This window comes from Simochromis diagramma, unplaced genomic scaffold (genome assembly GCF_900408965.1).
Source record: "Simochromis diagramma unplaced genomic scaffold, fSimDia1.1 OVJJ01000672.1, whole genome shotgun sequence".
NCBI lineage: Eukaryota > Metazoa > Chordata > Actinopteri > Cichliformes > Cichlidae > Simochromis > Simochromis diagramma.
Genome location: NW_024387215.1, coordinates 1 through 23,190, shown reverse-complemented (window position 1 = coordinate 23,190; position 23,190 = coordinate 1). Strand labels below are relative to the sequence as shown.

At 41.2% G+C, this 23,190-nt stretch overlaps 1 protein-coding gene and 1 long non-coding RNA gene across 2 annotated transcripts; one reads left to right on the top strand and one right to left on the bottom strand.

The window, feature by feature from the left end:
* The first annotated feature begins 5,889 nt into the window (after positions 1 to 5,889).
* On the top strand, positions 5,890 to 7,162 carry LOC120746482. The gene is made up of 3 exons (XR_005698863.1): positions 5,890 to 6,134; positions 6,290 to 6,373; positions 6,633 to 7,162. It is a non-coding gene; the product is annotated as an uncharacterized LOC120746482 (long non-coding RNA).
* Positions 7,163 to 18,937: 11,775 nt separating this feature from the next.
* Positions 18,938 to 21,473, bottom strand: LOC120746488. The gene is made up of 2 exons (XM_040051904.1): positions 20,598 to 21,473; positions 18,938 to 20,431 (listed from the first exon to the last, which is right to left on the bottom strand). The coding sequence occupies exons 1-2, from the start codon at positions 21,123 to 21,125 to the stop codon at positions 20,354 to 20,356; spliced, it is 606 nt and encodes a 201-aa protein (XP_039907838.1). The 5' UTR covers positions 21,126 to 21,473; the 3' UTR covers positions 18,938 to 20,353.
* Between the last annotated feature and the right edge of the window lie 1,717 nt (positions 21,474 to 23,190).

The window sequence follows — 23,190 nt, the reverse complement described above, 5'->3', positions numbered from 1 at the left end:
ATTAGTTTCTCCAGCCTGGATGAGTCATTTTTTGCTGTGCTGCTCCCCCAGCACACCACAGCATAGAAAAGGACTCGTGCAACCACCGACTGGTAAAACATCCTCAGGAGCTTCGTGCAGATGTTAAAAGACCTCAGCCTCCTGAGGAAGTACAGTCGGCTTTGGCCTTTATTACACAGGTGCTGCGTGTTGCATGACCAGTCCAGTTTGTTGTCCACCCACAGCCCGAAGGTACTTGTATGTGTTGACCACATCCACCTCCTCCCCCTCTATCTGAACTGGCAGTGGACCTGCTCTGGACCTCCCGAAGTCCACAAACCAGTTCCTTAGTCTTTGAGGTGTTGAGTTGCAGGTGGTTTGTGTGACTCCATGTGACAAAAGGGAATCATTTTATTTACAAATTATATTTAATTTGTTTAAGGAACTGGAATATCATTTGAGGTAAAAACGGCGCGTGTTGTACATTTTTCCTGCCCTTATGTTCAGCAAACGTTCCGTTTTGTGTTACAGAGTTGCCTGGGGTCGTTCCTTTTACTACTGGTTAAGTCTAACCTGCAGGCAAGGGGTTTACTGTTAGTTTCCCTGATTCCTGTCTATACCAGAACCATTTGTGGTATCTTGGTTGCAACGAACCTCATACCCCAACTAGGGGGTACAAACTGAGGTAAGTGGGTTTAGATTCAGTATAACGGTTGGGGTGCTACAATAACATACAATGTTCACTTCAGCTTCAAGGAACAAATTTCATTAGATGGCAATTCTTTATGCCACAGTTATGGTAGTTATATAAACACTTATCAGCCACTTCTTCACACATTCTCAGCTGCTTATTAATGCAAATATCTAATCAACCAATAACACAGCAGCAACAAAATGCATTTAGGTGAAGGTACATGGTCAGGTCAGAGTATCAGAATTGGCACGACAAGTGATTTAAGTGACTCTGAATGTAGAATGTTTACTAGGATTGGAGGGGTTTTTTTCTGACCTTTTGAGAAACTGCTGTTTTACTGGGATTTTAGTCGCACAAAGTTGCAGAATACAGAAATGAACATTTGAACACCATGGCCTACTTGAATATTGTGATGATGTCTCTCAGGCTCATATCAGCTCACACTAGTTTCTTTAATATGCCAATTAACTGTATTGAATTAGTCTCCATAGACACCAGATATAAATAAAAAATAAAACCTTTGGGATTTGGTGGTAGAGGAATTTTACATCTCAGATAATAATAATAATAATTAAAAAACTATTGCTCAGAGGAAACGTCACATGTCTGCTCATCTGCTCTTGTATCAGAATTGAAAAGCTTGATGGCTGATGTTATAAAGATGTCCTTCCCCAGTGGGTTCAGTCTGGCTCTAATTACAAAGCCAGCTTTCCCCACTAGTTTGTCCAGTGTCCTTGCATCCTTTTGTTTTGGAAGGAATTAGGGCTAACGAGACAGGAGGAGCGAAGCTAGAAACACTGACATAAGACATAACCCTTCAAAATAAAACAGGAAACAATTCACAAAGACGCGGACTAGGAAACACGGACTTTACACAGAGGGAACACACAGGCAGAAAAGACTAAGCACCGGACTAAACCTAAACTAAACATGGGGGCATAAGAACAAAACCTAAGAACTAAACCCTAAACCAGAATAAACTGAAAGATAGGTTTATAATAATAAACAACAAAGCATAACAAAAGCATCAGAATACAAACCATAATACAAAGGAATATAAGAAACTGAAAATGCTGGTTCAAAATGACCCAGAACCGTGACACAGCATCAATCAGTTGTAAGCACAACACAAGGAAAATTGGTCACTCCCTTCCACCCTCAACAGCCTACTGCAACGTAAAGCTTCCATACACTGTGGCTTACACTACACACTAAAATAAACGCATATATGACACCTAATAAAGAAACCACAACGTGTTTATAGTTATGTTTCTTATGTGATAGTGTGTTTTTCACGGTGGGTATATTAGATATTAGATTATTTTTTCATGCTTAACTTTTTAAATCTCCATATTGTTGTACATCTGGCAAAGTTGGGCTTGTCTTCCAATAGAGTTTTGACAGGTGAGCCATTGTGTCTCTAAGACCCCAATACATTTATTTCCACATTTTATCTTATTATCTTAAGGATTAAGATATTAATTTTTTTACTTCCATTTTTTACCATTCCCAACATGCAACATCTGTGTCTCTTTAAGCCTGTTTAAAATTAAATAAATCTTTGAAACTGTAGTCACAATATATTAAAGTGATGGTTAACAAATCTTAAGCAGATATGTATTAACATGCATAGATAACTATTTATCTGTTTCAATATTAACTGACTTGTGACTGAAAATAGCTTCAATGACTTTGACGATTCCCTTAGTGCCCTGAGTACTTCTAGAGGAGGTTTAAATTTACATTTGTGACATATCTCAGCACCGTACACCAAACTGAGCACAGGAAACATGAACCAATCTACAAGCTGCATCAAAAACAGCATTAGTCTGAACTGGTTGTTGCTCCGCCCACTGACAGTGAACTGAAACAGTGAGGCTTGACTTGACACAAAAGACACTCAGCTTCTTTGGAATCAGTTTTTGTAAAACTAGATAATTGCACTAATCCCTAAAACATTATAATTAATATTAAAATACTTTTAGTAGGACAAACACACCCCTGCTCAGTACTGTTACGCTTCAGCAAGACAACATGGAGGTCACAGCTCTCTGCATCAGACTGTGTGAGTATTTTCTCTATTTCCACAATACCAAAAGCTTTAAGTTATTCATGCTGATTAATAATATGACAGTTTTATATATTTTATATAGAAAATTAGGCTGTTGTATTTTTGTGGACTAGTTATGAGATTAGATTTTCACGATTCTGATTCCATTTTCGATTCTTTATCGATTCTCCGATCGATTCTTGTTTTTAAAAAAGGAGAACACTGAGGTCGATTAGCTTAGAACTTTGTTATATTTTTTTCTTTTTAAACAAGATAGAAATTTAGGAGTAACATGGCCTTACAAACCCAACAGTGAGATCTTAAGAGATCCACTTCAATGGGGTCCCCAGGAAAGGAATTGTAAATGTAAAATAATAAAATAAATATTCTTCTGTAGCAATAACAAAGTATAACATAAATTATTCAGCAGGAATTACACAAGAATATCCAGTAATGTCTCTGCCTACAATTAAACACATTCACTTACCGAAAATCTGCTGTGGCAAATGGGTGCAAGCCTTTGACCACAAACTTAGTCACTGCTCGGTGACAGTCGTCTATCCTGCCAGCATCTGAGCCAGCCAGACTCTGTCTGTCTCTCTCATCATGGTCACCTAAATGCACAGTAATGGCAGGTTTTGTAATAAGGCAGATCGCACTAACATAATATGCACTGTTAGTTGATTATTTACCTGCCGCATTAGCGGGAGAGGACGTACAAGCGTTACCGCTGCTGGTGGGTTGAGATTCACGAGTCCGGAGCAGAATTAAAAACACGACATTTATTTAAGGTTATCGTGTTTTTGTGAGCAAATGCTTTTGCATATTCGTAGTGTTTCCATCATTGCAAAAATGACAAGCAATTCCAATTAATTGAAACAGTGAGCACCGGTTCTCAACAAGAACTGGTTTTCAATTCCCATCGCTATATGAGATGTAATATTTTTTAGCATTACTTTCATATTTTTAGTATATTTAGTAATTATATGTGTCTTAATAACTCTATAGCTTTTACATCTCTTTTCAGCAATCACTGTCATGACTCTGCTGCATGTGCAGGATCAGGAAGTTGGTGAGTGAGTTTTCTCTTCTATATCAACATTAGTTCACATTTTGGAGGAACAAGAATTTTTTTGAAAGAAAAATTTGGTTGTCATATTTTTAATGGGATTATTTACTGTTTTAACCTTTTACTGTTGACGTGCAGTATACTCATTTTAGCAGTAAAACTCTAAACTGAGTCTTTGATTTTTCTTTGTTTCAGATGCAGTTTCTCTTCGTGTTGTTCCAAACAGATTGCAGTTCTTTGTATATGAATCACTAACATTTCACTGTGAAGGAGTCGATTACTGTGAAGTTGTGCATAAATTCAAAGGGAAAATAAAATCATGTAGTAAATCTAACAAGAGGACACCAACAGGATCATCCTGCACCTTTAAAATTGTTTATACAGATGACAGTGGAGAGTACTGGTATGAGCCCGAGGGAGGAAAAAGAAGTAACATTATCAACCTCTCTGTCACTGGTACTTTTGGAAAACAAACAAACAACAACAACAGATTTTTTATAATAAATTGTAATTAAATGTAATTTCATGTATTTAATTATCAAATGCATTTCATTTAGCTGGTCCTGTGATCCTGGAGAGTCCTGCTGTTCCTGTGTTAATGGAAGAAACTGTGACTCTGAGCTGCAGAAACAATACAGCTTCCTCCAACTTCAAAGCTGATTTCTACAAAAATGGACATCAGATCCATACAAGCTTCACAGGAAACATGACCATCCACAGGATTTTCAAAGTCAGATGAAGGATTTTACAAATGTATTATCTCAGGAGCTGGAGAATCACCAGAGAGCTGGCTGAAAGTCACAGGTGAGACACTGAGATGTTTTAAATTAAGGTGATCTGAATCACAGCTGATGCTTTTCAAAGCTGGTAAATCTCTTTGTATTAGCATTTTTGAATGCTAAAACTAAATTGCAGATTACACCCATAATTTTGACAATAAAGGGCTATTCTATTCTATTCTATTCTATTTTTTTGGCAAGATTCTTCTCCATGTTGTTATGCAAGAGCTAAAATGATGGTTTACCATTATTTTTTCATGTAAGCCTTTCTGTTTTTTCAGACCATCATTTAGTCACTCAAACTACAAAATATACAATCAATCCGCACAGTCACAAAGAGGCATGCCATTCCTCCTCTGCTGCCACACCTTGGATCATTGTCACCATTTTAGTCAGTGCTCTGTTGGTGGTAGTGGGACTGTTTCACTTTGGAAAAGATTGCTGGAAAAGAGGTAATGAAAATTATTATTAATGTTATTATTATCAGATGGAAAATGAGTCTATCAGGCAGATGCATTGTCAGATTTTCTCATCCAACGTTTTTTTAATACAGTTGAATGTCATAAACTACTGGGCTTGAACTAAGAAATCCTCTATACCCGTTTAATGTGTTTTAAAACAACAACAACAAAATAAAACTTTTTTGAAATGTATTTCTTTAAACTTCATAGAGGCCGGCACAGTGGATGCAGGTAGAGTAACATATGTTGTTATAAGAAAGACAGGAGATATTTTACTGAACAGTAGAACAAAATTACTTCTTTGAATAAACGGGTTGCTTTTTTTTTCTCAGGTGGTGATGTCTGTAGCTTTGGTAGAGCTGTATGTAATATTTATAAATGTATAGATGTGAGTGATAATTTGAGCCTTCAAAACATACGCCTCAAATGAAAACCACATAGAATATAATTTTAAAGCTACTGTATCTCAGACAGCTCAGAATAGTAAAATCCCGCATGAAGTACAATTTCAGACATGCATTCAGTTTCAAAATTAACTTTATATTAAACCCCATTACTTTCTTTTTTGATCAATAATATTCAGTGACTAGCATTCATTGTCTTTTTTTTGCCTATGGTGTGGTAATTGGTAATTAATTATTTCACATCTGCAAGGATATTTCACAGAGACCAAAATATTGCACATAAAAAGGGTAGAGCTGAGTGTAAAAGTGTAAAGTCTAATATTTTAGTTTAGTACAAAAATAGCAAAAAGCAAGAAGTTGAAGAGCAGCTGATATTTTTGTAGTCAAAGTAGAATTGACTTGCAAACAGCAGAAATTCAATTAGCAATGTCAGTTTTTGTTAGCTCAGTAGCAACACCTTACATAATGGGCCCATGAATGGCTTCAATTTTATTTCTAATCTTGAATGTCATTTTTTTCTAAAATTTAAAATCAAATCTAATAAATGCATTAAATAACAGACAGGGATCATGATCACTAATATTGCTGTGGTTATCATTCCCCTCACTCCCACTGTCCCTCTCCATCACAAGCTGAAGATGCATCACTCTCTAGACCAATTTCCAATAGCTTAGGACTCTGTGACACTCAACAGCAAGGTAAGACTACTTGTGATTAAAAGCCATTTTAACTTTAGCATTTAGAAATCCAAAACATCAGTAAGTAATTTGGTATAATCTAAGACAAATAAGTGTTTTATTATGTAAAATGCTTTGGATACCAACTGATTTCATTCCATCTGTTGTCAAAGTAGAAGCAGGAACCAGCAGAGAGATGCCCTCAACAGGTCCCTGCCAACCCATAGCAGATGATCCCTTCTATTCTACAGTACAATACAGTAAGTAGAAATTATGCTTCATGTGCTGCAGTCAGGTAATAGTAATTAGTAAATTTGGGATTTTCTATATAGACAGTTACCTACTATTACCTGACAATGGAATATGTATAGTTTGTCATACATTTCACTCACACCCAAATTTGTGTATTAAAAGCCATGATATACTGTAAAAAGTATGCAGATTAATTCTTTGATTTTTTGATGGCATTTTTTTATGTTGTGCTTTACATTTTTTCTCCTACAATTCTTTTGTTTACAGGTTGCAGAGAGAGAGATGCACATAATCACATCTGAGTAAGAATGAAATCAAAGAAGCAACCCAGTTTTATCACAATGTTGTTGTTGTTTTTTTTTGTAATTAAACAAGCTGTGCATTTTCTGACAGGTTTGGTTTACATGTCTATAAACTGTTAGAGTTTTTCTTCATTCAGTCAGTTACAGCTGCATGTCATTCCCACGGTGTTATACACATATATAAAGTTTGAACATAAGCGTCTTTGCTAAAGCTGAACTTTAACCAACATGTTTGATCTTTCTGTTTTTACACATGTATGAATGTTGTTTCAATAAAAGAGCTGCTGCAGCTTTCAATGACACCCACTGTGGTGAACCTCTAATCTCAAAGTGTCACATTACTTTTTTTCCAAAACAGACGCAATGAGTTTGTGGTCAGAAATGAAATATAACTGCCATGTTCGATACAGAGCGTGACTGACTTTAAGTGTGGTCTATTACCCAGACAAAATAAGTGGTGTTTTGTTTTATTGCTTCAGCTTCTTTTTTGGTCAGACTGTGTGAAAGCAGAATTTAGGAGCTAAGTGAGGGAGGCAACACTCAGCTCCTCTTGGTTTGGCCTTAACAGAATAGGTTACAGTCAGTTATTTTTTCAGTCAGTGAATATTAATTATTTCAGCAGAATTTACTTTCTCTGTGACATAATGCACTTACTAGTTACTTGTGTGTATACGAACTGGACACAATGGTTACATCCTTCTCTGGATCACAAATTCAGTTATGAAGTGTTTTGACAGTTTTAAGAAATGGGGATCTTAAAATACTTTTAAATGTCTGTAACATCGTACTATAACTCTGATAAAGTACCCACACTATTCTTCTCTATAGAAGACTGCAGTGCCTTTTGGGGACACACATGTGACCTATAACTTTGTTTGTATAAAACATATCATCTTAAATAGCAGATAGTACTTACATTTTATGTCTTTAACTTAAATTAGTCATAATCATCTGATAGATGCAATATTATCTACAGATTCTTTCACTGCCATTCATATATATTTATTTAGTCTTTAGCCTACTCAACGTAAATTAAACACGAACAACATCATGGCACCGGATACCGGTACCCATCCCTAGTTAAAAGGGAGTTTCTCCTTCCCACTGTCGCCAAAGTGCTTGCTCATAAGTGGTCAAATGATCAGTGGTTTTTTCTTTGTATGTATTATTGTAGAGTCTAGCTTACAATATAAAGCACCTTGAGTTGTGTTCAAATAAAAGTGAGCACAGATGAATTGAGTCATTGTTTTGCATTTGTGCCTTTCTTTGGTGTACTTTGATGTACATCCCAACAAACAGTTATGTGTCATTGTTGCTGTTTTTACCTTCAGTTTAACATGAGTGTATTCACTGCTACCAGCAACAAGGATTACTGTAGGTATGTGGATATGATATGATATTTGCTGCTCAACTTTTGGCAGTAGTCGAAAATAAAATCCCTCTACAGCAAAAGGGTAACTTCCTTACTTACCAGCCAAGCCGGTACTCTGGGCTTAGTAGTAATACACGTATTTTAGCATATTAATACATCAGAGTCAGAGTGGACATAGAGAATAAAAAATGATTACAAGATTTCTGTAAGACAGGATTTGTTTGTTTCCTCCCCCTCTGAAAGAGAACTGTACACCAAAGCTATTTTTTTTAAATATAAAGTGTTGTTTCAGCAGCAGAAATGAGTCACGGTGGTTTTACTCAGCAAGACATCATGGAGGTGAGAGCTCTCTGCATCAGATTGTGTGAATATTTTTCTGAATTAAAAGAAAATTATGGAGTTCAATTTTTTTAAAACATACATGAGTAATTCTCAAATGTGATATTAATGTGTTTTTCATGCAGAGGAATCACTTGGTGACGACTCAGAGAAAGGTCAAGTAGAAGTGCTGCAGCGCCCCCTGTTGCAAAAAGCAGGCATTACAGCACTCCTTGTAAAGAAGAAAAAGAAAAAAAAAAGGAAACCTCTTTATGAACTAATACTGTATGATAATAAACCTCGCTTGTCACAATCGGTCTCCATGTGATTTAACTGACAGATTTTTAGGCCAGAAAGATGCCCTTCCCAATACAACAACAATGGGACTTGTGTCTCCTCCTGCACAAATAAATAAATCAAATTCAAGAATAATGGAATGACTCATAGCATCTTGTTTAAATAATATTACACAGTAGTTACTGTTGGTGTAGTAGTAGTAGAAGTTTGTACTGTAATGGACTGTAATGTACTCTAATGGAGGTATAGTTAAAAAACAAAACAAAACAACAACAACAGAATCCTAACTCAGGCTCTGACTGTTCTCATTTCCCTCTTTATGTGTTGAGGTAAAGGTCATCTACAATGTAGGCAACAGAAAATAGAGCAATTAAAAAAATCATTGTTTTTTTTCCACTTATGCGTTAAAAAAAAACGATTCAAGCTGAGTGCCTTCATTAGAATTAAAATGTAGAATGAAATAAATTTGAACATGTACTAATAATATTATTTTATTACATTATCATATTACATTATATATACCTATACTTTCTTGTGAAAGTACAGAATATCTGTACTGTTGCCAAATCTGACTCAGTGTCAAACCGCATGTAACCTTTTTTGCCTAAAGAAAATTAATGTTCTAATGTTTTGTGATGCACTGCAGGTGGCAGAGTTGTACTACAATGAACTGCAAAGGACTCGCCCGAAAACAGAACACACACATACTGGCCTCTCCATAGATCCAAACAAGCATTGTGACTTTAATCTCAGGATTCAGAATTAAAGTCAGAAAAAACACACTTTTTTCCCAGTGGCCCCTGGAAGTGGTCCCTCTTGGAAGTTGGAAAAACAAAAGTTATATCAGTAACACTGATGTTTTTAAGAAAAAAAAAAAAAAACCTTGCCACCAACAAAACCCCACGCAGCATTGCCAAGGCATTCAAATTTTTTTGACCATGAAGCATTTATCTGATTCTAATTTAATTAGTCATTTTAGTTCATGGTTGTCAAAGGAGTTCGTAGCCTTTTTACATTAACACATATAGCACATGGCAAATTGGTCCTGGGTGAGGGTCCAGACAAAGAGCGATTCAGAAGACCCTTATGAAGAGAACATCGAGGGAACAGTTTACCCTGCCCGGGATAGGGTTACCGGGGCCCCGCCCTGGAGCCAGGCCCGGGGAGGGTGCCCGAGGGCGAGCGTCTGGTGGCCGGGCCTTAGTCCAAGGGGCCCGGCCGGGCACAGCCCGAAGAGGAGACATGGGCCCATCCTCCCGCATGCCCACCACCCACAGTAGGCACCATAGGGGTCGGGTGCATTGTGTGCCGGGTGGCGGCCAGGAGCGGAGGCCCTGGCAGACTGATCCCCGGCTGCCAAGACTGGCAATAGGGACATGGAATGTCACCTCTCTGGTGGGGAAGGAGGGAAGGAGTTAATGCGTGAGGTTGAGAGGTACCGGCTAGATATAGTCGGGCTCACCTCTACGCATGGCTTGGGCTCTAGAACCAGTCTCCTGGAGAGGAGCTGGACTCTGTCTCAGTCTGGAGTTACCCCTGGTGAGAGGCGACGGGCTGAGGTGGGTATTCTAACATCCCCTCGGCTTGCTGCCAGTACGTTGGGGTTTTTCCCAGTGGATGAGAGGGTTTTTTTCCCTACGTCTTAGGGTCGGGGAACGGGTCCTGACTGTCATCTGCGCTTATGCAGTTCAGAGTACCCAGCCTTCTTAGAGTCCCTGGGGGGGGGGGTGCTCCACCTGGAGACTCTGTTGTCCTCCTGGGAGACTTCAATGCTCACGTGGGTAACGACAGCGAGACCTGGAGGGGCGTGATTGGGAGGAACGGCCTCCCTGATCTGAACCCGAGCGGTGTTTTGTTATTGGACTTCTGTGCAAATCACAGTTTGGCCATAACGAACACCTTGTTCGAACATAAGAGTGTCCATAAGTGCACGTGGCACCAGGACGCTCTAGGCCGCAGGTCGATGATCGATTTTCTAATCGTATCACCAGACCTGCGACCATATGTTCTGGACACTCGGGTAAAGAGAGGGGCTAAGCTGTCAACTGATCACCACCTGGTGGTGAGTTGGATCAGGTGGCGGGGGAGGACGCTGGACAGACCCAGTGCACCTAAACGCGTAGTTAGGGTGTGCTGGGAACGTCTAGCAGAGGCCCCAGTCCGCGAGATCTTCAACGCACACCTCCGGCAGAGCTTCAACAGCATTCCGAGGGAGACTGGGGACATTGAGTCTGAATGGACCATGTTCAGCGTCTCCATTGCCGAAGCTGCTGCATTGAGCTGCGGCTGTAGGGTGATTGGTGCCTGCCGTGGTGGTAATCCCCGAACCAAATGGGGGACACCAGAGGTGAAGAGAGCCACCAGGCTGAAGAAGGAGTCCTATCGGGCTTGGTTAGCCTGTGGGACTCCGGAGGCAGCTGACAGGTATCGACAGGCCAAGCGGAATGCGGCTTGGGCAGTGGCTGAAGCAAAAACTCGGGTGTGGGAGGAGTTCGGAGAGGCCATGGAAAAAGACTTTCGGACTGCCTCGAAGAGATTCTGGCAAACCGTCAGGCGTCTCAGGAGGGGAAAGCGGTGCTCTACCTGCACTGTGTATAGTGCTGGCGGAGCGCTGCTGACGTCGACTGAGAAAATTGTCAGGCGGTGGAAGGAATACTTCGAGGACCTCCTTAATCCCACTGACACGTCTTCCGAGGAGGAAGCAGAGTCTGGGGATGAGGGGAATGACCCACCAATTTCTGGGGGCAAGGTCACTGAGGCAGTTAAACAACTCCTTGGTGGCAGAGCCCCTGGTGTTGATGAGGTCCGCCCCGAGTTCCTGAAGGCTCTGGACGTTGTAGGGCTGTCCTGGTTGACACGCCTCTACAATGTTGCGTGGAGATCAGGGGCAGTACCCCTGGACTGGCAGACCGGGGTGGTGGTCCCCATCTTTAAGAAGGGAGACCGGAGGGTGTGTTCCAACTACAAGGGGATCACACTCCTCAACCTCCCTGGGAAAGTCTATGCCAGGGTGCTGGAAAGGAGAGTTCGTCCGCTAGTCGAACCTCGGATACAGGAGGAACAATGCGGTTTTCGTCCTGGTCGCTGAACACTGGACCAGCTCTTTATCCTCTCAAGGATACTTGAGGGTGGATGGGAGTTTGCCCAACCAGTCTACAGATGTTTTGTGGACTTGGAGAAGGCATTCGACCGTGTCCCTCGGGGTGTCCTGTGGGAGGTGTTGCGGGAGTATGGGGTGTCTGGCCCATTGCTACGGGCCATCCCTATACAACTGCTGCAAGAGCTTGGTTCGCATTGCCGGCAATAAGTCGGACTCATTCCCGGTGGGTGATGGGCTCCACCAGGGCTGCCCTTTGTCACCGGTTCTGTTCATAATTTTTATGGAGTGGCGGAGGGCTTTCACTTTGGTGGCCTCAGAATCTCATCTCTGCTTTTTGCGGATGATGTGGTTCTGTTGGCTTCATCGGGTGGGGGCCTCCAGCTCGCACTGGAACGGTTCGCAGCCGAGTGTGAAGCAGCAGGAATGAGGATCAGCACCTCCAAATCTGAGGCCATGGTTCTCAGCCTGAAAAGGGTGGAGTACCCACTCTGGGTCGGGGATGGGTTCCTGCCCCAAGTGGAGGAGTTCAAGTATCTCGGGGTCTTGTTCGCGAGTGATGGGAGAAGGGAGCCGGAGATCGACAGACGGATTGGGGCTGCGGCTGCAGTGATGCGGACGCTGCACCGGTCCGTCGTGGTGAAGAAGGAGCTTAGTGTAAAAGCGAAGCTCTCAATTTACCAGCAAATCTACGTCCCTACCCTCACCTATGGCCACGAGCTGTGGGTAGTGACCAAAAGAACGAGATCACGGATACAAGCGGCAGAAATGAGCTTCCTCCGAAGGGTGGCTGGCCTCTCCCTTAGAGATAGGGTGAGAAGTTCTGCCATCCGAGAGGGGCTCAGAGTAGAGCCGCTGCTGCTCCACATCGAAAGGAGCCAACTGAGGTGGTTCGGGCATCTGACAAGGATGCCTCCTGGGTGAGGTGTTCCGGGCATGTCCCACCGGGAGGAGGCCCCGGGGCAGACCCAGGACACCCTGGAGAGATTATATCTCTCGGCTGGCCTGGGAACGCCTTGGTGTTCCCCCGGATAAGCTGGAGGAGGTGGCTGGGGAGAGGGAGGTCTGGGCCTCTCTGCTTAGGCTGCTGCCCCCGCGACCTGGCCTCGGATAAAGCGGATGAAGATGGATGGATGGATGGACATATAACACAATTAATTTTAATATAAAATTTCAATTTATTTATACAGCGCCTAATGATAACAATAGTCGCCTGAAGACACTTAATATTGTAAGGTAGACCCTGCCATAATACAAAAAAAACAAAAATCATATGAACCTCTAGCAAACAGTTTGGCGACACTGGGAAGGAAAACAACGCATAAACCCTCCAAAACAGAAATCAGTTCAAAACATAAACACAGTAATTAGTAGCTCCACCATGATTGTTGATCACTTCAAAAATTCACGTGGCATGCTTGATGCAAGTGTTTCCATGAGCTGATTGCAAACATTTCTCCAAATGTTGAAGACAGCCGCACGAAGGGCATCTGTCTGGAACTGTTGTCCATTATTGTAAATTTCGCTTACCATCCATCCTGAAAGGTTCTCAATTAGATTTAAATCAGGGGAACATGCAGGATGGTCCAAAAGACTGACGTTATTCTTCTGGAAGAAGTCCCTTGTCCCGTGGGTATTGTGTACTGTAGCATTGTCCTGTTGAAAAACCCAGTCGATCCCACATACACGAGGGCCCTCAGTCATGAGGGATGCTCTGCAATATCTGGACTTAGTGGTGTTTGATGCCCCTGCACCTCCTGAAGCTCCATTGTTCCACTGGAGGAAAAAGCACCACAGAACATTATTGCGCCCTCTCCACTGTGACATGCAGAAAACATCTCAGGGGTTATCTACTTGTCATGCCAGTAACATTGGAAACCATCAGGACCATCAAGGTTAAATTATTTCTTATCAGAGAATAAAACTTTCTTCCACCTTTCAATCTCCCATGTTTGGTGCACTCTTGCACAGTCCAAACAGGGAGTCCTGTGGTGTTCAAGGAGACAAGGCCTTTGAAGACCTTTTGTGTTTTTGAAGCCCTTCAGTCTCAGATGCCGTCTGATGTTTATAGGGCTGCAGTCGGCACCAGTAATGGCCTTAATTTGGGTCGAGGATAATCCAGTGTCTTGGCAGACAGCCAGTTGGATCCTCCAGCTCAGTGCTGGTGAAAATTTCTTTGGGTCTTCCACTTGACTTTTTTCCATAACGCTGAGATCATTGAAGAAATTCCAAGTGACTGTCTTACTGTGTCCCACCTCAGATTACCAGTCATGACTCACCTGTTAGTGGAGTCAGAATCCAGGTAAAGGTCACCAACATGTAGCCACACATCTGAAAGCATATTGATTTGCTCTCCTGATATTTAGACTGTAGTATTGATATATATATTTTTTGCCTTTGCCATCAGAATGTCATGACAATTACTCTACCTGACAGAACATGACCATGAATCCACATTTTTCCACAGATTTGGCATTTTAAAGGCATGTGATCTCTTAAACTTTTGATCAGCTGTAAAACAGCCTGATAATCTCTGGATTATCACAGATCATTATGTAGTCTGCTATATTATAAGCAACCACTAGATTGTGACCAGAACAAGAAACGTCACATAAACTGCAAACTTTTTCAAAATTTATATTTGTATTGTATTGTAAAATTTAGAAGTTATGTATGCCTTTATTTCCCTCCCTCTAAAATAAAGTTAAGAGAGATCCTTCAGCCCTATCCACTGTGTCACTAAAAGTGGTTGAAATTGTATGTCGTTTTGTTTAATGACAAAGTCTGCTGACTGACTCTGCTTATTTGAAAAAAAAAAATACTGATGAATTGATAATGTAAAAATGAAAAATATGTGTCAGTTACAGATTCTCACTGACATCAACGTGAACTTTTAAAGTAGAAAAAGTGAAGAGAAAATAGATAATTTTGGTTTTGTGAAAATTTATCTACTATTTTCCTTTTATGCTTTATAAGTTAATTGCACAGTTAAAGATTGGTAGTTTAGCAGTTTGGTAATTTATCAGTAAACTAAATTTCCCACCTTTTCCTTGTCTCAGATTCATTCCAAACACACTGCAGTTGTTTGGAAATGAATTTGTGCCTGTATGACTATTCATTTATTTAGTTTATTTTTTTTTAATGCTTGTTTTATTTATGGACACGTTGTACAGAATTTTAGAGTAAAAATGGTGATATTTAGGCTACTTTTGCTTCTATCAAATGCACAAACATGTGTATTTAATAACAAATGTTTTCATCACTGCTATTGTATCAAAAACTGGAGCTGATGACTTTGTTTTAATCTCTACATTAACTAAAGATTATGGAATAAATATTAATGATAGTCTTCACACAAAGTTCACAACAATAATGATTATTATGATTAAAACATTTCATACTCACATAGGTCAAAGGTCAAAGTGTGGAAAGTCTCTTAAAACCCCAATGGAATGAATTTATGAACAGCACACAGCAACACTACATATGAGCGGGCGGAGGGAGGTTTGGGGTCTTCACTCACTCCGATTCTGTTAGCCGTCAGGTCTGGGGGGCTGGGAGGAGGTGCTGGCCGTCAGATTGGGGTCTGGGATGCGGGGCCTCCCTGCTACTGCAGATAAGGAGGTGGTCCGCTTGCCTCCACCCCAGAGAGAAGGGTTACATCTCCTGGGTCTAGGTGCGGCTTGCGCCTCTGGGGGCGGAGGTACCTGGACCTGGGATTTAGAGTATGTTTGGGGAGTGTGACTGTCTGTGCAGTGTCTATTTGTGTTTGTCTACACGTTGGGTGAGTGCCGAGTATTTGGTTGTGTATATGGGGGTGGGAATGCACGTTTGTGTCCGCGTGTGCCTGTTCGTCTGTGTCTATATGTCAGGTTGGGTCTTAGACTCAACCTCTCTGGGAACATCTCAGGCCCTCCAAAGTACGGAGGCCTATCTCCCCTCACCACACTCCCTGCCGGTGGCTGATGCCCTCAGACGTTGGTGTGTTGGTGGTTCTTGTCGACTGGGGCTGGGCGCTCATGTATGTACCGGCTCACTCCTTGGTGACCGATTGGCGCAGCCTGGCGCCTGTGGCCCGGCTGGGCCCCTTCCGGGGGGTGGGATGCCCTCAGGCCTCTGGCCTCTGGGCCTGAAGCTCGGTCCTCTCTGGCACAGCTGGCTGCCGGCAGAGCCCGCGGGCACGCCACTGCAACCCCCTGTGGCCTCTGCTCCGTAGCTGCTGGGTGACCTCTCGTTTGGGGCTCTACTCAGCTCTTCCCAGGAGGGTGGCACGGTTCCCCCCCTTTTGGTGGTCCTCCTCGGGTCCTCGTACTCTGGGGCCTCTGGATGTCTGGGGCCTGGATCTCCTCCATACCTGCTTCATACCCTGGAGGACGGGGCTGTGGCTCCCCACACTCCCTAGCAGGTCGTTACATGGAGAAACCTTTGGAATGCAAGCATGCTGATTTACACAGGTATGCACACAGGTGTACACACGGGTGTTCACAGACGCAGACTACACCTTTCTTGGCTGCTGCCTCAAAGCACATTGTGCGCTGTCTATCTTACGTGCAGCACAATATCGTTTAATATTTAGTATCTACTCTTATCTACTGCTAGCTAGTTTATTGTGATGGTGCTGTATTTATTATGTTGCTCTTTTTTTGTTTGCTTTCTCTTCTGTTTTTTTTTCTCCATACAGGTGATCCAGGTGTTTTGTTTGTTTTTCTTTCTTTCTTCCCCCCTTTCTTCTCTTCTGTCTCTTCTCCCCTCTGTTTTTCTTTCTCTCCCTCTCTTTCATTCTTTCCCCCAGTCATGTCTGTCCCGTTTGTAGCAACCAAAAATAAAATAAATACATAATTATAATAAAGGTCAATCAAATGGACCAATATGGCAAGGCCATGATGATCCACTTGGTAAAATAAATCCGCTTGGCATCTTTCTTGGCCTTAAGACAACAATTCTGATGGCTAAAGATCCAAACGGGACACCAAAAAAACAAAACAAAAACAAAAAAAAAAACCCAATGGAAATATCTTATCAGCCAATCACAGTAATAATTCAATGCATGTAAGGATATAAACATAGTTAAATATCCTAAATGATGTTAACTTCAAGCGTGGTTCAAATTTCGTATCAGAATGCGAAAGTGTGGTTGCTTGGGTATATGGCTAAATTTAGTTGAAAAGTTTGAATATCCAGAGGCTCAAACAAATGAGCTCATCATGAGACCACAATGATCACATGATAAACATTACTTTCTTGTATACACTCATCACTTACTAATTTATTTGGTACCAGGTTGGACCCCTTTTTGCTTTCAGTATTGCCTTAATTGTCCCCCTGAAGGGAGGAGATATGTAATCAGTTACATTTTTTTATCTGTTTGTTATCGGCCCAGCCTCCACAATATATCATTTTCCAATTTTCTGTGATGGCAGATAAATATAACACTTTGAGCTGATTTAGTTTTGTGAAAATTAAGTAAAGGTCACACAAAAATGTGAAAATCAGTAAAAATGTATATATACATTTTAAAATTTTGTTTTCCATATCAGTCCTTGGGAGGCATCAGTACCTCACTTGGCTGAGGGTTAAACTTCATGTTTTGTGCCCGAGGTCAACGTTGACCTCGTGATATATCATATGAAAGGGCATGAAAAGAGCTGTGCAACATTTTGTTTTTAACACACTGCTTTAAGATATTACAGTGATTCCATAACTGACTGATGTCATTATATTGTAATAAAAACAGGTTGACTTCAGCATGTTGTAAAGGAAACGTCACAAAATATCAACGTTTTAGTAAAGCCCTAGCCCTTGGGGGTAGTTGTGCTTTCTGAATACTCTTGTTCTTCATGATATAGTTTCAACAACATGCTGAAAACATTCCCCAGAGATTTTGGTCCATATTGACATGATAGCATGGCACAGTTGATGCAGATTTTTCAGCTGAAGATCAATGATTGAAATCTCCCAAAGGTGCTATATTAGATGGAGATCTGATTACTGTGGAGGGCTCGAAAGTAAAGTCTGTAAATCCGTTTGAGATGATTTTAACTTTGTGACATGAACATTATCGTACTGCAAGCAGCCATCTGGAACATGGATGCACTGTATGCATAAAGGGAAAGACGTGGTCAGCAAGAATACTTGGGTTGGTTGTGGCATTTAAATGATGCTTAGTTGGTACTAAGGGACCCAAAGTGTGCCAAGAAAACAACAACACATTTTTCAAATTCATTATTGTCCAATTTTGGTTCAATTCCAGTAGATCAGCATTTTGTGAAATGGTGAGACCAAGCACAATACTCAATATTTTATAGATGTTATTTCAACAAAATCAGAAGATTCTTAGTTTCTAATTAAATCTAAGTGCTTTAAGACACCTGGCAAAGTGTGTGAAATATGTGAAATATCTCATCATATTACATATCAACAGATTACCACAAAATGGTTTGAAGATTGTAACTATCGATGGCTTCCATATGCTTCCTTAACATTTCTCTTGTGCAAACAAAAAAACTGTGTGTTTATTCATGTGTTGAAATATCTTATTAAATAAGAAATTGGTACAGATTTTATACTCTGTATAGTTTACAGACTGTAAAGTATGAACAAGATTTAAGTTTGTTTTTATTTTCTGTAATGATACTACTGTACCATCAGTTAAGTCATTACAAGCTAGTTATGAACATCAAAGTAACAATGCGAGCGTGGGAAACATGAACTAGCCTGCTAATTGTGTCAAATGCAGCAAAAGTCTGAAGTGGTTACTTGTTCCACCCACTGACAGTGAACTTCACTATCAGTGATGCTCGACTTGTCACAAGACCAAATCGGTCTCAGTGGAAACTACTTTCATTACACTACTTTGTTGCATTGCATGAAGTTGTAAAAATATTTGATATTAAAACAGTTTGAGCAGCAGGAAGACACCCGTGCTCACTGCCGTAACACCTCAGTCTTCAGTTTGCAGCAAAACAACATGGATGTCAGCGCTCTCGGCATCAGACTGTGTGAGTAATTTCTCAATTTCCACATTTGAAAAAAAATTTACATGTGTAAACAAATAAGATAAATACACATAAATAATAAATATACATATCATATGTAATAATAAAATAAAATAGATAAATATAATTGTCAAGGGGTTGACAATTCGTTCAAACACAGTAAGAGAGAAATGAGACACTGGCAGACCGACTCAGAGTTTCAAAGACGTGCGCACGGGTGAGAGTCTCTGAGCAGACTAACACACCGAGCACCGTTTACTCGCTTTATTTATAAGGCAAAATGGGTTACATAGTACTTCCTCTTTCAACTGAAGAGGGGAGAGCTCAGGCATTGTCTTAGCTATCTAACTTCTGCACACAAACTGAAAAACAACGACACAGCAGTATTCATGCTTATCTGACATCGCAGACACTGAAGTAAAGAATGCATGTATATATCCTGTCTTTGTCAAACATCTCACACACTTAAGCAAGGAATACATTGTGTTCTTTTCAACAGTAAGCTTTACCGTGTGAAAATATATAAACACTTGATTATAAGGCATACTTGTTTCTACTTGATTATACTTTAATGATTTAACTAAAATAAAAATTCTCTTAACATTCCCTCCTGATGTTAATATATTTCACATGTTTTACTCAATGCATAGTCACTTGTTAGTCACATTTTCAACTTGCACGTCATTCAGTGAAATAATTAAACAACAAGCTTGTCAAGATTGTCATAGAGATTTTCTTCTCTCTCTCCCACACTCAGCATATCATACTGACGATAGGGATCCTCCATAACTGACTGAGCCAAGACATGGTTTCCTAACATACGCTGGAACATGTTTGTCATTATGCTTCTCAGACATGGGATAATACAAGCAATGAAAAGGCAAAATAGTAACATCACACTGAAAAGGGCCAACAGGCCTTTAATCAGTAGGGATTTCCAAGAGCCGCTCAGCAGCCAGTCCCACCAACCTTGAGTATCAGTAACGTAGTCCTGCTGCTGAGCGTCTCTCAGTTGTTTCAAAACATTCAAAGCATTTGTCATGTTAATGAATGGATGTTATCAGGTATGTAGGTACAACATGTAGTGTTAAACAATACGCAGAGACCACCTTTCTCTGCGAGAATGATGTCTAAAGCCACTCGGTGCTGCATGACAGTGATGCGAATTGCATCAATTTCTTCATTCTGTCCTTGATTAATGCGGGTTGAAGCATTTAAAAATAATCCAAAACGATAGTCCAGGGTTTCTATCTGTAGTGCGTGTTTCCCTACTCCTATCCATGGAAACAAAGCGTGTATTACCTTCTGGCTCTTGGTCCAGAGTTTGAAGTCATCTGGTACATCAGAACCAAGATATGGATCATGGGGCTTGAGGCCTGTGTTACGTTTAGCTCTGGTGTTGCTGTTCACTGACATCTTAAAGGTGTGGTCAGATACCAGAACAGGGGCACAGAGTCCGGTGCTGTTTGGTGGCAGCATGAAATAGACTTTCAGGCCACACGCCCAAGCTGCGCCCTGTACCCAGTATGTACCTGTTGATGAGCCGATGCCATCCCAATCTGGTGCCGCCAGGATCATGGAGCAGTTTCGGTTTTGTCCTAATTTCTTCAGACCCTGGGGCGTACCTGTTTGTCCGGTTGCTCCTGTGAAGTTAAAGCACACTGGGTGTTGTATGTCAGGTGGCAAAACAACTGAGAATGATTTCAGTTTTCTATGGCTGACGTTTATATGCACCCAGTAGGCTTCATTGCAGGTGTAGTTTATATTTGGGTACTGGTGGGTGCAGTTTGTTATGTTGTAGATTAGAGACTTTACACTCTGTGGGACTATATATTGTATAGTGTTGTGGCATGTGTTGCTGTTTTGGTCCTTTATGGATCCACCTATCACCATCACAGGTTTTCCTGGTGTTGAGCAGGTCCCGGTAATGGCTTTGTCATATATGCAGAGTGCTTCAGCCTTGGTTGGGGGTTTTCCATACACTGTGGCATGGAGTGCTGTCGTGGGCATATGTGAGCAGACATAGCAGTTTGCGGCATTGTCTTCTCTGTGCACTCTGTCATGGACATACCGGTACCATGCATTGTTCAGCCACGGGTGGTTGTGTTCTTTGTCTATCTCCTTCAGGTGCGAGTTGTCGTGGGTCCACCTCTTAGGTCGGAGAATAATTGGTACTGTCTTGTGGGTTCCACTGGGCATCAACCAAAAGAGTGCCGTCATCAGGAGGATAGCCATTAGACAGAATATGTAGCACATGAGTAGTTTTCGTTTGATGTGACAAGCGCCCAAGCACAACAGCTTTGGGGCTGGAACTGGTGCTAGCATTGATTCTGAAGCTGGTTCTTCTTCTGGATTTATCAGGTTGTTTTCCTCAGTCATCTTGTTGAGATTTTATTCAGGCGTCCCTGGTGTTATTATTGTTTCTGCTCTTCGGTGGGATAGGTCAGTCTGATCTTCAGGGCGACCAGGCACACCCGAGCTCCCACGTGAGTAGCACTGCCGAGGAAGCACAGGGCGGGAAACCCGTTCAGCCCTGTCCTCCAGCAGGGGTTCACGTAAGAGTCAGGGGAACCGGCGTCTTATTGTGGTGCAAACACTTTCTTCACGTGGGATTGATGAATCCACGAAACTCGTTCGGCTATCTTACACGCTGTGGGTGTGGTAAGTAGCACCTGGAAGGGACCTTCCCACTTTGGAGCACTCCAGTTTTTTCCGCTGGAGGACCTTAATCAGAATCCAATCACCGGGGGTTCAACCTGCAAGAAACTGAAGAAAAGTCACTCGGCAGTTGATTGCTTAATCTCACTTCTTTATTCTCAAATAGTTTTGTCATCCATTCTGCCATTGTTGTTTCTGCAATAGATTTATTAATTGGCTCACTCATTATGGGGAGTGGAAAATGTCTGCCATGTACGATTTCAAATGGCGTTAGACCACCTGTTCCTTGAGTTATTCTCATCCATAATTTAACCAAGCTTAGACATTCAGGCCAAGGTTTTTTAGTCTCTTCCATACATTTCCTCAACCTTTGTTTAATTGTGCCGTTAGTTCTCTCGACTAATCCTGCACTTTGTGGATGATAAGAACAGTGATGTTTTATGCTGAAGCCTAAAGCTTCAGAAACTTTACTTATTACTTCATTTACAAAATGTGTGCCATTGTCTGATCTTATCAGAGATGGAATACCATACGTCGGAATGAAATGATTACATAGACACTTCGCTACTGAAATTGCATCTGCTTTTTTCACTGGATATATTTCTGGCCACTTGGAAAATACATCTATTATCACAAGTGCATACTTGGAGGATTGAGATTCATTTAGTTCTATAAAATCCATGTGAATTGTATGGAAAGGATGTGGCGGTATAGGAAACCTGCCTCGTTTTGGTCTTAAATTGCCTTGAGCATTGTGTTTTTGGCAAATCATGCATGTTCTAATAAACTCTTTTGCTGAACTTTCAAAATTTTTTGTATAGAATTGTTTATTAAGAATATTAATCATCCCTCCTGATGACACATGAGTTCTGGAATGTGTCACTAAAGCAGCAGTTTTATGCAAAGATTTTGGAAGGACTGGTTTGCCATTACACATCATGAGGTTGTCTTTTAATTCTGCTCCATCTTTCACCCAAGATTTTTGTTCACTCAGCGATGCTGTTTTCTGTGCATCTGCTAGTATTTCTAAAGGTATTAGATCTATGGTTTCTGTTGTTAAAATATCAATTTGTTTTTCTGCAGCTGCTTTTGCTGCTTTGTCAGCAAAGTTATTTCCTCTCGTAATTTCTGTGTCGTCCTTTTGATGAGCTGCACATTTGCATAGTGCTAATTCTTTTGGCAACGTTATTACTTCTAATAGCTTTTTTAGAAGGTTTGCATGTTGAACTGTGTTGCCTGAGGAAGTTGTCATTCCTCTGTTATGCCATATTTTAGCGAAATGATGAACTGCTGAATAGACATATTGACTGTCTGTGTAAACATTAACACTTTGACCCTTATACAAAGTACATGCTCTGATGACTGCGGTTAGTTCTGCGCTTTGAGCAGAGTTTGAGGAGCTGAGAGCTTTTGCTTCTATCACTTTATCAACAGTTGTGACCGCATAACCCCACACAATTTCTACCGTGAATGTCTTTTGACGCTGAGCCGTCCACAAAAACATTACTGAAACTGCTCTGGGGGGAGCTGTATATATCAGTGGGAGGTTTTGTATCTTCCTCTAATTTTTGAATGCAACAGTGTTGTTCTCCGTCCAGAGAAGTCGGCAAAAGTGTACTTGGGTTTAGCTGGCCACACTTCTCTATTTTTATGTGTGATTGTGTAAGTAGAATCCCCACATAAGAAAGTTGGCTTGCATGCGTGAGGAAAGAGAGGTGGATTGGAGAACAAAAGAGGTAAATGAATGGGCGGAAGGGAGGAGAAAAGGGAGGGAGGAGAAAAAGGG

Coding starts and splice junctions, on each gene's coding strand:
- LOC120746488 (XM_040051904.1), bottom strand. CDS start 21,125: ATGACTGAGGAAAACAACCTGATAAATCCAGAAGAAGAACCAGCTTCA. Junction 20,432..20,597: donor AGGACCAAAACAGCAACACA/TGCCACAACACT, acceptor TCTCAGTTGTTT/TGCCACCTGACATACAACAC.